General features: G+C 50.7%; 1 protein-coding gene across 4 annotated transcripts in view; it reads right to left on the reverse strand.

The window, feature by feature from the left end:
• Positions 1–7,581: 7,581 nt before the first annotated feature.
• The window catches only part of NKAIN1 (sodium/potassium transporting ATPase interacting 1), a 44,737-nt gene continuing 38,547 nt past the window's right edge, over positions 7,582–13,771 (reverse strand). For all 4 annotated transcript variants that reach the window (XM_033115007.1, XM_033115009.1, XM_033115006.1 and 1 more), the window contains 3 exons: positions 13,629–13,689; positions 12,961–13,042; positions 7,582–12,812 (listed from right to left, as the gene is read on the reverse strand). In XM_033115007.1, the coding sequence (XP_032970898.1) occupies positions 12,803–12,812; positions 12,961–13,042; positions 13,629–13,689 (153 nt within the window). In that variant the 3' untranslated portion in view covers positions 7,582–12,802. The remainder of the gene's footprint in view (positions 12,813–12,960; positions 13,043–13,628; positions 13,690–13,771) is intronic.

Genomic DNA, 13,771 nt, shown 5'->3' on the forward strand with positions numbered 1-13,771 from the left:
TTTTTTGAATAGGGAAAGTTACTGCCTACTATGGAAATGTGCGACAGGATACCTCCACCAGGGTGTAGGTGTATCAGAGAGATCCGATTGTGAGAATGTGAGATTTCAGTCTTTGGGAAGACGACAAATTGTCCGTGCAAAGCGGGATGAGGGAGGGTGGTGAACTAACCTGCAGCATTCATATTTGTTTTCGCATTTAATGTCACAGGGACCCTTCGATATTAACATTTTTGTCTCCCATTTTACAAGTGAGGAAACTGAGGTTCAGGGAGGTCAAGGAACTTGCTCAAGGCCAACAATCAGGACGTGGCAGAACCCAGGTTTTAGGGCGGCATATTTGGTGTCGGTTTCCTGAAACATAACCTGAAACCGTAACCGCAGTCAATCCAGGTTGGGAGGGCTGTAGCAAAGGAATGTCCTATGGAACAAAAGAAGGGCTGGGCTGGCGAGCTCGCACCTCCCACCTCCCCAGGCGCCAGCCTCCCGGTCTCCAAAGAGAATGGGGTGGGGGTAGAGGCGCCAAGGTCTGGCTCCACTCCGCTGAGTCAGCGGCTCCCAGGACCCGGGCAGGTCGGCGCTAGAACAAAGAGCGTCCGTGGGGTTGGGAGGCGGGGCCCGATCCGGGGGAGTGAGGGCGGGGCTCAAGCCTTAGAGAGGGGGCGGGGAGCGGCGGGGTCCAGCGCGGAGTGGGGCGGGGCCTGAGCGGGCGAAGGAAGGGCGAAGGGCGGGGTCGGGTGGGGCGGGGCTCGATGCCAGGGGCACTTTGGGGCTGGGTGGGGGCCCCCGAAGCTGGGGATAGGGGATGGAGGCGGGGCGCGAGCTCGGGAGGAGAGGGGTGGGGAGTCGCGGGGTCTGGGAGGGACCGCGTGGGGGAAACATGGCGTCTAAAGGGGCCGAGCTGTGGGGGACTCGGGAGGGAGGGAGCGGGGGCGGGGCGTAGCAGGCGGGGCGAGAGGCGGAACGCGGAGTCCGAGCGTTCAGCTTGCTCCGGGAGATCTCTGTGCGCCGCTGGCTCCGCAGCCCCGCCTGCTGGTCCCCGTCGGCCCTAGAGCAAGTCTTTCCCCTGCTTGTGTCCTGTCCTTTTTTTCTGAAATGAAGATGACAGGTCCTGTTTCGCAGGATTGTTGGAGAGTGGGTTGAGAACAAAAGTGAAGAGGAAGGCTTGTGGTCATCCCTTTAACTTGCTAGGAAGAACTGTCTTAATAGCTATACTAATACTTCAAACACACATTTCCATTTATTCTACACAGTCCGCAAAAATAGGTAATATTACCATCCCCATTTCACAGCTGAGAAAACTCAGGACCAAAAGAGGTTGTGTAGCATGCCCATATCAACACAGCTAGTAAGTGGCAGAAGCAATTAAACCTCAAGTCTGAGACCATACGGGAAGACCCTGGGACCACGTGGAGAGACATCCAGCTGAGCTCAGTCTTACTGCCACCAAGGCATCAAGCATGTGAGTGCAGACTCATGGGTGTCTTGGACTTTCAGACCAGGTTAGCCACCCACTAAGTATTGCCAACTGACCCCAGTTGACGCCATACAGTGCAAAATAACCCATCTGAGCCCTGCCTGAATTCCTGACCTACGACATTGTGAGATACATTAAAATGTTTTAAGCCACTAAGTTATGTGGGCTGATTTGTTATGTTCTCCAGCAACAGAGGACTGGAACAGAGGAGAGAAACCCCTTGGGGAGTCACAGCAAGGATGCTAGCTGCGCAACCACTGGGACTCAGGAGGGTAGGAGAGTGATACTCTGGTGGGAAAAAGAAAGCAGTGAGAGCCTTATTTGCACCCTGGCAGAGCTGTGGCTGGAGGGACAGGCAGTCACTGGCTGCCACACCTCTCCCTGGTTGGGCCAAGTCTGAGCAGGTCCTCGCCGGTCCATGGCACTGGCCTCATAGTGGAGGTGTTGATTTATTTCACACTGTTGACATGGGGCAGAAAGGGCACAAAAATTGAGCGCAGTGATGTATGGCCCTTTACAAGCCCTGACAGAGAGAGAGAGAGAGAGATGGATAATGGGCCTGCATGTTACATATGTAAAACTAAGGCTTGGAGAAAGAAAGAGATTAGCCCTTGAGGCAAACAAAGCTCCAGCTATGGAACTGTGGCCTGGCCAAGTCAGAAGGATTAGAAGCCCTTGAAAATGTAATGGTGGTGGTGACCACAGCTCCCAGGGGGGCTGAGTGGGTGGTCACCAGCACATGTGCATTAACCCTGGAGGAGGGGCTATGGTGTCCCCTGCCAAAATGAGGTCTCATATGCTTTTCCCAGGGTGGGCGATGTGGGCAGCCCAGGTCCCTTACAACCCAGGGAATCAGGCCAATGCTGTTACTATGCTGATGGAGAACATGAAATGCTGCAGGACCAAGGCAAAGATGCAGAATCTCCACAGGTGGGAGAACAAGGGCTTTTGAGTCAGAAACCAGGAGTCCAATCATTGCTGTGTGGCCTGACGAGGGACCATAATGAAGGCACTTTGCCTCATTATGCTTCAATTTCCTCATATGTAAAAAGGAAATAACACGGTACCTACCCTGCTATTTCATTCCTTCCTTTCTTCCTTCACTTAACAAACACCTATTGAGCGCCACAGGACCAGGCTGGATACTTAAGGTGTACCCCCAGCAGTAGGGTGCCCATAAGGTCAAGATCCCTGGCCAGCCCTTGCAGGCCACAGGGGAGGGAGAGATGATTGTCCTCAGACCTAGAACAGTTCCTTTCCCTTCCAGGGGCTCTGTTTTCACCTCTAGGCGATGGGAGTACATATCACAGTGGAGGCTTGGAGAGACTTCATGGGGCCTCTGGGCAAAGGCTGCAGGGAGGTGAGCAGATAATGGGGCAGAGAAGACAGGAGAGGGTGGCTGGTTCTCAGGGCCAAGTTCTGTGACAATGAGATGGGCCCTTTGCCTATTGCCATCCCAGGGGGGCAAGCTGGGGCTTCAGAGGCTGATGGAGGAGGCTGGGGCTGGCAGGAAAGTCTAAGCAGCCCCCAGAGCTGCCCTAGGCCAGGGAGGCCTCTGTAAGCCCCACGGGGGGTCAGAGCTGTGACTCAGGTCCCTCCAGACTGCTCTAGAGTGTGGTCTGGCAAGGAGGCCTCAGGCCACCCAAAATATAATTTCTTCCCTGTGCACAACTTTTCACAATTTCCAGAGCACTTATCCTTACACGCTATTGCTCAAAGATACACATTATTAGGATCATTTTACAAATGGGAATATTGAGGCTCAGAGCAACAGGCTAACCTGCCTAAAGCGACCCATTAAATGAAGATAAGAACTTACCTTCCTGGTCACTCCCAGTGCTCTATCTCATCCCCACTCCTCCCATCTCCCCACTGACCTTCTCCCAATCCCGATGCCCCATCTACCCTCTTCTGGGGGACCTGAAACCTCCCCATCCCCATTCACGGTGATCCAGGAGCTGTCATCTTTCAGTGGGGGTGAGGTGCCAGGGAAGAGCAGGGATTAGGAGGTGTGCAGATTGGAGTCAAATCCTACTGTGTCACACGCTGGCTCCAAGCAGCCAGAGAGGACACAGTTCTGTGCCCAAATGTTTCTCCCTCCTTCCCCAGCCCTCTCTACCCTCTCAAACACAAATACTTGGAGGCTAGGGGAAGGGAATTCACACTTCACAGTTTACATTCACTATCAACCGTGATCCGCATAGAACCTACCCAGTGAGGCATTTTACAAGAGAAGCAACTAAGCTTCTGAGAAATTTAAGACTTGGCTAAGACTACCCAGATAGTAAGTGGTAGAGCCAGGACACAAATCCAGAGCCCAGGACCTTTCTGAGGCTGAGACCAAGAAAGGAGAGGGAGAGGGAAGGCATTGGCTGGGCAGCAGGATGGCCAGGCATTCAGGACAGGGACTTGGGTACCCGGGTAGGGAGGGCCAGCTGACTGCAGGGAGGGGTGGTCTCTTCCCAGTATAGATGTCTGGTGGCCATGCAGATGCAGTGCCACCCAGCAGGTGTCGCTTTGACAGCCGTGTTCCCTGGTGTTCTGATGGAAGGAGGTAGAGTACTCAAGAGCAAGATTAAGACTGAAAACAAGGAAGAGACAGTAGTGGGAAAACGGGCCATACCTCCACTGAGATGGTGGGGAGGATGAACGATGTCACTTATGCAAAGGACCCAGCCAGGTGCTCAATAAGCAGGGGTTGTCTTCCCACTTTATCACCTGTGAAATCTTACTTAATTTCTCTATGCCTCAATTTCCTTATTTATAAAATGGGAACACAGTAGCTGCTTTACAGGGTCACTGTGAGGATTAGAGAGTTAAATAAGTCTGGCACATTGTAAGGACTCAAGTGTTTAATGTTGATTCTTTTCCTCCTGTCAGCAACCACCCACTCTGCTGAACCCCAGTCACACCTAGGTCCCTCCCTGGACACAAGGCCAGGATACTAAAAAAGGTGGACAGAGAGGCATATGGGATGTGTTCACCTGGAAGGCAAGAGATTTTGGAAGTCAGTGTTTTTGGCAGGTGACATCACTGCCTGAAGTTCAGTTTCCTTGTCTATGAAACGGTGACAATACCCGCGAATGAACCAGCGGTGTATGTTAACCTCCCAGCCCAGTGCCTGGTACAGGACTTATGCTACTGGCGTTGGGGCTTTGGGAGTCCCTGTTCTCTCACAAATCACCCACCAATCCGATTCTTAATCTGATATTCGGGGGCCTCCGATGGCAGAATGGGGTCCTTGTGCTTTCACAGTATTTCTGCAAGGCAAAGACCATCCCATATGTAAGTGGGGAGGGGTTGCTCAAGCCGACATTAGAGACTCTGTTCTGAGCTGGAATCGCCAGCTGTCCAGGTCACATGGTGAGTGCTGTCCAGGTCACATGGTGAGTGCTGCCCCGCCCAGCTGGGACAGCTGTCTTGGCAAAGGGGAAACAAATTAATAATTAATCAGCGCTCTGTCTTCTAACATGGGACCTGCATGGGGGTGGTAATTTTAAAAGTTGGGAGCCACTGATCTAGTTTCATTGCCCTCTTCACCCCAATGCCATTTTATGGGCAAAGACACTGAGGCCCGAGTTTGGAGCCTCAAGGTAAGTCTCGGAGTGGCCTGTGGTTTGCCGAGACTGGGGGTGGGGGCTGTTATTCCTGTTCTACGCCGAAAAGGAACTAACATTTATTGGGGCCTCTTATGGGTCAGGTGCTTTACAGGCATTTTCATAATTACAATCACCCTTTGAAATGTCATGCCATTTTAATGGGGGGAATGTGGCCGGAGTTAAGTGCTTTATCCAAAGTGTCACTCGTCCCTCTCAATGACTTGCCTCACTTTATTTCCTCTGGTTAGAGCAGTGGTTCTCACTGGAGGTGGTGGGGGGAGAGGCGGTATTGCTCCTCAGGGACATTTGGCAATGTCCAGAGATAGTTTTGGTTGTCACTACTGGAGGTGGGGTGCATTTTGTGGGTAGAGCCCAGGGATGCTGCTAAGCATCCTGTGCTGCACAGGACAGCCCCCCACAACAGGAGTATCTAATCCAAAATGGGAATAATACCAACTTGGAGAAATTCTGCTCTAGAGAGCTCCATGCCCTGCCCTCGGGGTCACTCCAGGAGGCGTGCTCTGAGTCCCCACCTGAGAGGGTGCTTCTCCTGGGTGCCCCTGCAGCCACCATGTGTCCTGACAAGGCACAGATCACGCAGCCTCTGACCAGAGGTCTTTGGGCAAATGGTATTGGATTGATATTGATAAATTGGCATGAAACTCAAGGTAGTACCTTTCTATTGATCCCTTGCTTCAGTTAGGCTGGTGAATTCTGCAGGACTGGAGTATGTCTGAAAGACCCCAGAGCCTCTTTGTCCTTGCTGGAGGGGTAGCAAGCTCCTGTCGCTTCAAGTATGTAATTGGAGGCTACGTGACCACTTACCAGTGCAGAAGTAGTACAATGCAGAGGTTAAAAACACAGGCTTGTCAGAAAGATGCTGATTCAAGTCCCAGCCCTGCAACATATCGCTGTGCAACCTCGAGCCTGGTACTTAACCACTCTGAGCCTCGGTTTCCTCATTTATGAACTGGAGATAACAATAGTAATCATTTCATAAAGCTGTTAGGTCAAATCTGACAATCCACACGCAGTGCTTAGCACAGTGCCTGGCAAATGGCAGGCATTCTGAGAATGTCGGCTATTATTATTATTAAGAGATGCAAGCAGTAATGCGGCTTCCAGTAAATAATAGCAAGGTTCTTTGTAACTCTGAAATTCCCCAAATGTGCTAGGCTCTCTCACACGTTTATGCTTTTAAACAAGCTGTTCTTTCAACCTGAAATACTGTTCTCTCTGCACACATCTTCCAAACACACTCCTCTTCATTGTTCAAGTGCCACCTCTTCTATGAAGACTCCCTTGATTACCCTCTTCTCCTTTGCTTCCACCATGATTCTCTACCTCATCCTGGGGTTGTACTGCCATTATAGCATCTATTCTGGCTTTTTGGTATTAAGATTTTTTTCTATTAAATTTTCCCCCTGTCCAGTCTGAAGGCTCCCCCCGGGGACAGGGACTGGGTCAGCTGTCATTGTACCTGAGCACCCGAACACAGACATATACAGATGGCAATGGACATCCATGGAATGAACCCATTGGGTCTGATTATACGAAGTCCTCCAGCAGGCTTCTTCCATAAATATTTATTAAGTGTCTGCATGTCCCAGGCACCACACACTCTCCATCAATGAACAGATCACATCCTCTTCCCCAGTGCTCCAAGTTTTGAGCTTTAGAATCCAGGTCACAGGAAAGAGTGGAGGGAAGGAGACCGGCAGTCTATTTTTTCTAAGCACCTTAGGTTTCTTAAAAATAATGTAAGTGTGGGGTTATCCCTTTGTGAGGAGTATAAATGTCTATTTTATTGCTTTGTACACCTGAAACTAATTTTAAAAAAGTGTATTATACCAACAATCAAAGTTCCTGAAGGGGTTTTAAAGCATGTCCACAAATTCTTTGACAATCTTTCTCAGTGGAGACTAATTGTTCCCCCTTTGGTGTGGACTGGACTTCGTCTCTCTCTCTCATCATTTGCTCTGGGGCATGCCGGCTGCCATGTTATGAGCACACTCAAGCAGCCCAATGGAGAGCTCTATGTAAAAAGGATCTCAGGCTTCCTGTCAACAGCCATGTGATTAAGCAATCTTGCAAGTGGAATCTCCAGCCCAGCCAAGCCTTCATACATCTGCAGTCCTGGCCTGTCTTAACGGCAAGCTCGTGGGAGACCCTGGCCAGCACAACCCAGCTAAGCTGCTCCCGAATTTCTGACCCACAGAAACTGTGTGAGACAGTATCTTGTTGATTTAAGCCGTTAAGTTTTGAAGTAATTTGCTATGCAGCAAGAAAACTAATAGAGGGGCGGCCGGACGGCTCAGTTGGTTGGAGCACCAGCTCTTAACAAAATTGCCAGTTCGAACTGCGCCCTCCACAACTAGATTGAAAACGGCTTGAGCTTGGAGCTGAGCCTCTGGTGGGCGACCGCTTGGCTCAGTGGTTGGATCGTTGTGTTCATGAAACCAAGGTTGCCAGTTCGAGTCCCACAACTAGACTGAAAATGACTTGACTTGGAGCTGAGCTGCGCCCCCTACAATTAGATTGAAAAAACAACTTGACGTCCTGGAAAAGCACACTGTTCCCCAATATACCCCAATAAAAAAATAAAGGGAAAAGAAACTAATAGAATCCCCCAGGTCCAAGTCCTAGAGTACTGGTTCCATGATTGGGCATTGAATTCCCACAAGGCAGTGTGTTCAGTGACTAGAGAATGAGTCCAGGGATCGGAGTGGCTGGGTTTAAATGCTGACTCTGCCACTTACTAGTTGTGTAACTTTGGGTCTGTCCCTTTAATGGCGCCATCTATATAAGACGGTGGTAATAGAACTTACCTTAGGATTGTTAGGAAGATTAAACAAGAAAATTTGTCAATTCAGCCTAGAAGGTAAACTGTAAGAGAGAAAGCAGGTCCCGATGGATGGGGCAGAGGAAGTGGAATTTAGGTAATGGACACCCAGTACAGGGCTTTCTCTGCAGCTCGTCTGCCTAGGCCTGCCCGGTCTGATTCCAGGGGCCTTCTGAGAGAACTGCTGAGTCACTGGAACCCAGGCTCAGGGCAGGGCATGGTCCCCTGTTCAGGTGGCAGTAGGGCAACTTGGAGCTGGCCTTACATCCTCCAGGTGACTGAGGCTTAGAGCGAAAGGCAGAGTTTGGTCCTGCCTTTGCCCAAACTAACTTAGTGGTGTGAAGTTATGTCAATGTTTAAGTTCAAGAGTTGTTCACAGCCTTTGAAATGCCGAACACATTAAAAAAAAATTGTAAGACTGTCAGTAACAAATGAAACTGAGCTTTGAGGTGATAACTGAAGTCTAGCTCTGATCTGAGGGAGCTGGCAGGCATAATTTGGTGGGGCCTCCATGACATTTGAGTAGGGGAAGATTCAAAAATGTTTGCATGCCTCTTCACTCGGGTCTAGGATTTCCCAAACCTGGATTGCCTGGAGGCACTTGTGATAAAGATTCCTGTCTTTGCCCAGGCATTTGATTCAGTGAGTCTTGGATCGGGCTTAGGAATTTGGGTTTGAAGGGACTCTTATGCTCTTCAAGTTTGAGAATCACTGCTCTGAACCAGTAGCCTGTGTAGTGAATCTTGGAAGGCAATGAGGCGTTGGCATCAGGCCCTCCCTCATTCCTAATCAGTTTAGAAACTGCAAGACCCGATTCCAACACGTTAAAGAAAACACCAGTATGTCTACAAATCTCAATAGACTGTTGTGCTTGTCAAATGCACATTGGGGAATTCATGTTCTATTGTTTCAAAGGATGCCTCGAGCACCTGACTGAGGAATTATTGAAGATGGTCTGTCCTACCCAGATTATTCTAATGTGCAGAGGTTGCTGGGAGATGGCCCCAGGATGGCAGGAGCTGGGGGAGCTTCACTGAGCTTGGTGGGAAGACCAGCTTGACTGGTTCCAGTGATTAATTTGGATCCAGGTATGCCTGACTCCTGCATTTCATGCTCATTATTACTGTACTAGCCCTCCCAAGTTTACATACATAGAGCTCATGGTCACACAGGTACCTCCAAGAACACATATTTACCCAAGTGAGAAACCCTAGGCCTTTTCCAGACAAAACACTTTTTCTTGCTCCCCTCCAAGCCACCCTTCCAGGCTTGCCAGTTCTCTCTAAAGAACAGCTCTAATTAAGTAGCTTCTGCTCAAAACCTTTTGATAGTGCCCATTGCTACCACGTCAGGCGGATGTACTGTTTTGACATTCAGGGCCACAATATCCTGGTTATAATTCTTCCTTGTGGAAGGCAGAATAATGGCCCTCAAAGGTGTCATTCTAATCCCTGGAACCTGTGAATTTGTTGAATGGCAAAAGGGACTTTGCAGATATGATTATAGACTTTGAGAAGGGGAGATTTTCCTGGATTATTTGGGTGGGCCCAGTCTAATGACACAAGTCCTTAAAAATGGAGAGCCTTTCCTGGCTGTGGTTAGAGAGGGATGTGATGATGGAAGCAATGTCAGAGAGCTGGGACATTGCTGGCTTCGAAGGTGGAGCAAAGGTGGCCATGATCCAAGAAATGAGGGCACATTCTAGAAAAGGCAAGGAAATGGATTCTCCCCTAGAGCCTCCAGAAAGAAATGCAGCCCTCCAGATGTCTTGATTTTAGTCCAGTGACACCCATGTGGAACTTTGATTAATAAATATGTCTTGTTTTAAGACATTAAAGCTGTGGTCATTTATTACAGCAGTAGGAAATGTATACATTCCCCACTGAAGCTTCCTCCAACCAGTTAGTCTCTGGCTAGTCTTACATCAGATACCATGTGTTTTCCGCCCTCCACACCTTTTTGCTCATGCTATTGCCCCTGTCCAGGATCTCAGATCGCCTCTGCCCCCTGAGCTCCTATTACTGATCGCCTTCCACACTACACTGTCCTCGGCATTCACCCTTTTGACTGCCCATCCTGTGGGCTCCCCACTAGACCATAAGCTCCTTGAAGGCAGTATCTGTGATTTATGTTCCTCTGCACTCCAAGACCAGGAATGGTCCACAGAGGTTTGCACGATGGACCTGGGGCATCCTTATGTAGAGCCTCTGGCTCTTAGCCCCTAGCTGCGTCGGGATCACCTGGGGATCTCTACAAAAACCCCAATTCTACCAAATCACTGTGGCAGCTCCACATGTATTATTTGGGGAAGATTTCCAAGTTAAGTGAAAAAAGCAGGGAGTTGAAGAGTGAGCAGAATATGTTGCCATTTTTGTGAAAAAGGAGAAAAATATTTACATAATTTAAAAAAGAATTGACTATCTTTGGAAAGATATGAAAAATGAGTAAGAGGAATAATCCCCTGGAACTTTCTGAATTCTGTATCATAGGTACATATTAGCTGTTTACCAAAGTAAATAAAATTTAAAAAATTCAAAATACTGATTCTGGTGTATTGCCAGAAAGGATCCAGGATGTCCTAGGTGGGGCACAGGAATCTGTATTTAAAGCGCTGCCCGCCAGCTCATTCCCAAGTCAGGAACTGAATTGTCAGGAACACGGCAGAACCAAAATTCAAAGGATATTTGGAAGCATAAACTGAAAATGCACTTAATCAGAAAAATAAATAGAAAGCTCTCCAAGGGATTGTGAAGCCTGGTTTGAGAATCCACTGATTTAGTCCCACCCCTGCATTTTATAGATAAGGGAAGAGAAGGGAAGTGACTTGCCCAAAGCTACACAGCCACTCAAAGGCATAGGCCAGCGAACCCAAGAATGTTTGACAGTGACAATGACACTGACCCCCAACCCCTCATACAGGGACCCTGCTGACTCACAGGGCAGGAGGACAGGAAGATAGAGAAGAAAACACCATCTTTAATCAACCCACCTGCACAGAAACCACGGGAACACTCCCTGCCTTGCAAGGTCCCAGTAAGAACTTGGTCCCCTTGCAAAAACCGTCTTATAAAAACAAAAGGCTTCAAAGCACCAGTGGCTAAACCCCTTGAGTAGAAAGGGGGTTGGGGGAGTGGGGGAGAGATGACAGCTGGCTGGGGGTGGGAGAAGGGAGGGCTGGAGGCAGGAGTTGGCCTAGTGGTGGGGCAGCAGCCAGGCCTGAAGGGAACTGCCCCTCTCTTGAGCTGTACTCCTCAGCTGACTGGGCTGACGACCTGGGACCTCGATGCCTATGGTGACCAGCGGAACTCCTGGGCCTGGTTCCTTGGCACAGCACTACAGTTGGGATTGTGGGGTGGGGTCATAGCTTAGGATTTTTTTGGCCTCAGACAGTAGGGAATGCTAGATTGGAGGGTGGAGAGCATGGAAGAAAGTGGTCACCATGGACTGGCTCAGGTGTGCAAACAGTCTGCACGTCCCTCCAATTCTCTGGTGCCTCCCAACCTCCTTCCTAATGCATGGTCACTCCTGTTTCACAGACCGGGAAGCGGAGGCCTGATCCTCCTGCTCTTAGACTCACCAGCTAGGGACAGGCTGCAGGAGTGTCTGTGGAAGGAGATGGAGAGAATGAGGTCTCATCTCTACTTGCTCTCATGGAAGGGTGCTGGCCCACCACCATGACCCACACCCCCATTCCGCCTCTTCAGAATTCCTGGACATTGGAATGGTCATAAATGCTCGTGATCTGTGGGCACTGGTGACATGGCAGTGCAGATTAGCACTTTTCCACTCTGAAACCATAGGTCTTCCAACTGGTGAGATGGATGCAGCCATCAGGGGTTAGTGGAGTTGCAGAGGGAGGAAGGGATCATGGTGTAGCAGCTTCAGGGACCTGGAAGGGGGTGTGGTCAGTTATGGTCCCCCTTTCCTGGGGAAAGCTTGAAAGGTTTGCCAAGGGTGGACAGAAGCTGAGTCTAGGAAGGCTTCCCTGTGGGTCAGGCTGAAATCAGGGCTCTAGGCTCCATATGTCTGGTTCCCAACAAGAGAACAGGTATATTGCTTTAATAGAGGAGTTGGCAAGTGGTGGCAGTGATATGTAAATGTGATGTAGATCACATGGGTGCTAGAGTGTCCAAGCTGGAAGGCGGCTTGAAAGGAATTCAGAGACTATTTTTCTGGGTTTTAGAGGCTAAAACTACAGAAAGTACACTGTGTTCAAAGGCGTGTCTCCACCAAAAGCCTAGCTGTGTGGCCTCAAGCAAATCGCATCTCTGGGCCTCAGTTTCCATATCTTCAAAATAGAAATTATAATCCCAGCCTCACTCAGGGAACTGAGAGTCAAATGAGAAGGCTAGAAAGAGCTCCATCTGCTAAGGGTTTTTGAAATTATTTGAGATGGGGAAACTGAGGGTCAGAGAGGGCAAGAACCTTGCCAGATGTCACAAAGAGACTCAGTGATGGAGCTGCGATTAGAACCCAGGACTCCTGCTCCTAGTTCACTTTCCCCAGAGCTGGTGATGAAGTGTGGTGAGATGGGGTGAGTCTGTTCATCCTGCCTTTACTTTCTGGACAGTGGACAGGATGCTGGATGAAGGGTGAAAGGGAGAGGCTGGAGAAGGGAGGGAGGCTCCAGCGTACGCCAAGGCTGACATAAAAAAAATACAAACCCCGGGATTCCCCTCCCTCGTCCCGCCCCGCCCCGCCCCACCCCCAAAGTCCAGGCTGCAAGGGGCCAAGTCCAAGTGGTCACAGACCCAGATCTAGCCTCGCCGGCTGCAGTCGGTTGGCAAGCCGCTAGGGGGCGAGCCTGCCATCTTGGCGCGAGCTCGTGGCAGCGGCTGTCAGTCTAGTCACAAAGCAAGCGGCGCTGGGGTGGGCATGGGGCAGAAGCTACCCGGACCTGCAGGAAACAAAGGTAGGTTAGGAAAGTGGAGCCCGAAAATAGGGGAATAGAAAGATCCAGCTGCCTTCTTCATCCCTCCTCCCTTTCTTCCCTGACACTAACGCCCGGGTCTCCCCACCCCATCCTGCCCCGCGCCATGACCCACGTGTACAGAGGCTGCAGTTGTAAATGCGACGTCTTCTGGGGTGCCTGGTATCCGTAGGAGTCAAAGCCACCGATGAAGTCAACTGTGGAAAGGGAGGTGCAACATGGTTAGGGATGGGCCTTTTGGGGGCGAGTTATGGGTCCTGAAAGGGAAGAATCTGAGGGCCTTAGGGATGGGGCTTTGCTGTCGGATCCTGATGGATGGGCCCATGGGGGTTGGGACACAGAGAAGCTCGTCTGGGAGGGGGCCAAGGCCGTAAGAGGACAGAGCCTGGATGGTGGGGCATTCTTAAGCGATAAGGCTCTTGGGGTCAGGGCTCGAGCCACCTAAGGGGCAAGACCTCCGGGGGGCGGAGGGACGCTGGAAACGAGCTGTGCCTGGCAGCGACAGGCCTAGGAGAACGAGGCCCTCCAAGGGGCAGGGTCTCAGAGGGGCAGGTATGGGGCCAGTGCCAGGGCTGTGGACTAGGCACATGGACGTCTGGGCCTCAGCCCAGAATGGGCTGGCTATACCCCCACCCACCCATGCCGCCTCTTGTTCCCCCGCATGAGGGGCCAACCCAGGGCTCCCTCCCGCTGAGTTGGCTCAGGCCCCTGTCCAGGGTGCTGAAGGAGTCGGGTGGCAGGTGGCCCAGCTTCCCCACTTCCCTAGGGGCACTGCACACTCACAGCTGTCCTCCTCCTCCAGGAACACTTTGCTCACGTAGCAGGCGAACACAAAGCCGAACAGCTGGGGGAGGAAGGAAACAAGGAGAGGGAAACTCTTCCTCCATCCCCTGCCTGGCCCTGCCCACCTCGACTGGAGGGGGGAG

The sequence above is a fragment of the Rhinolophus ferrumequinum genome, chromosome 9 (assembly GCF_004115265.2).
Source record: "Rhinolophus ferrumequinum isolate MPI-CBG mRhiFer1 chromosome 9, mRhiFer1_v1.p, whole genome shotgun sequence".
Taxonomy (NCBI): domain Eukaryota; kingdom Metazoa; phylum Chordata; class Mammalia; order Chiroptera; family Rhinolophidae; genus Rhinolophus; species Rhinolophus ferrumequinum.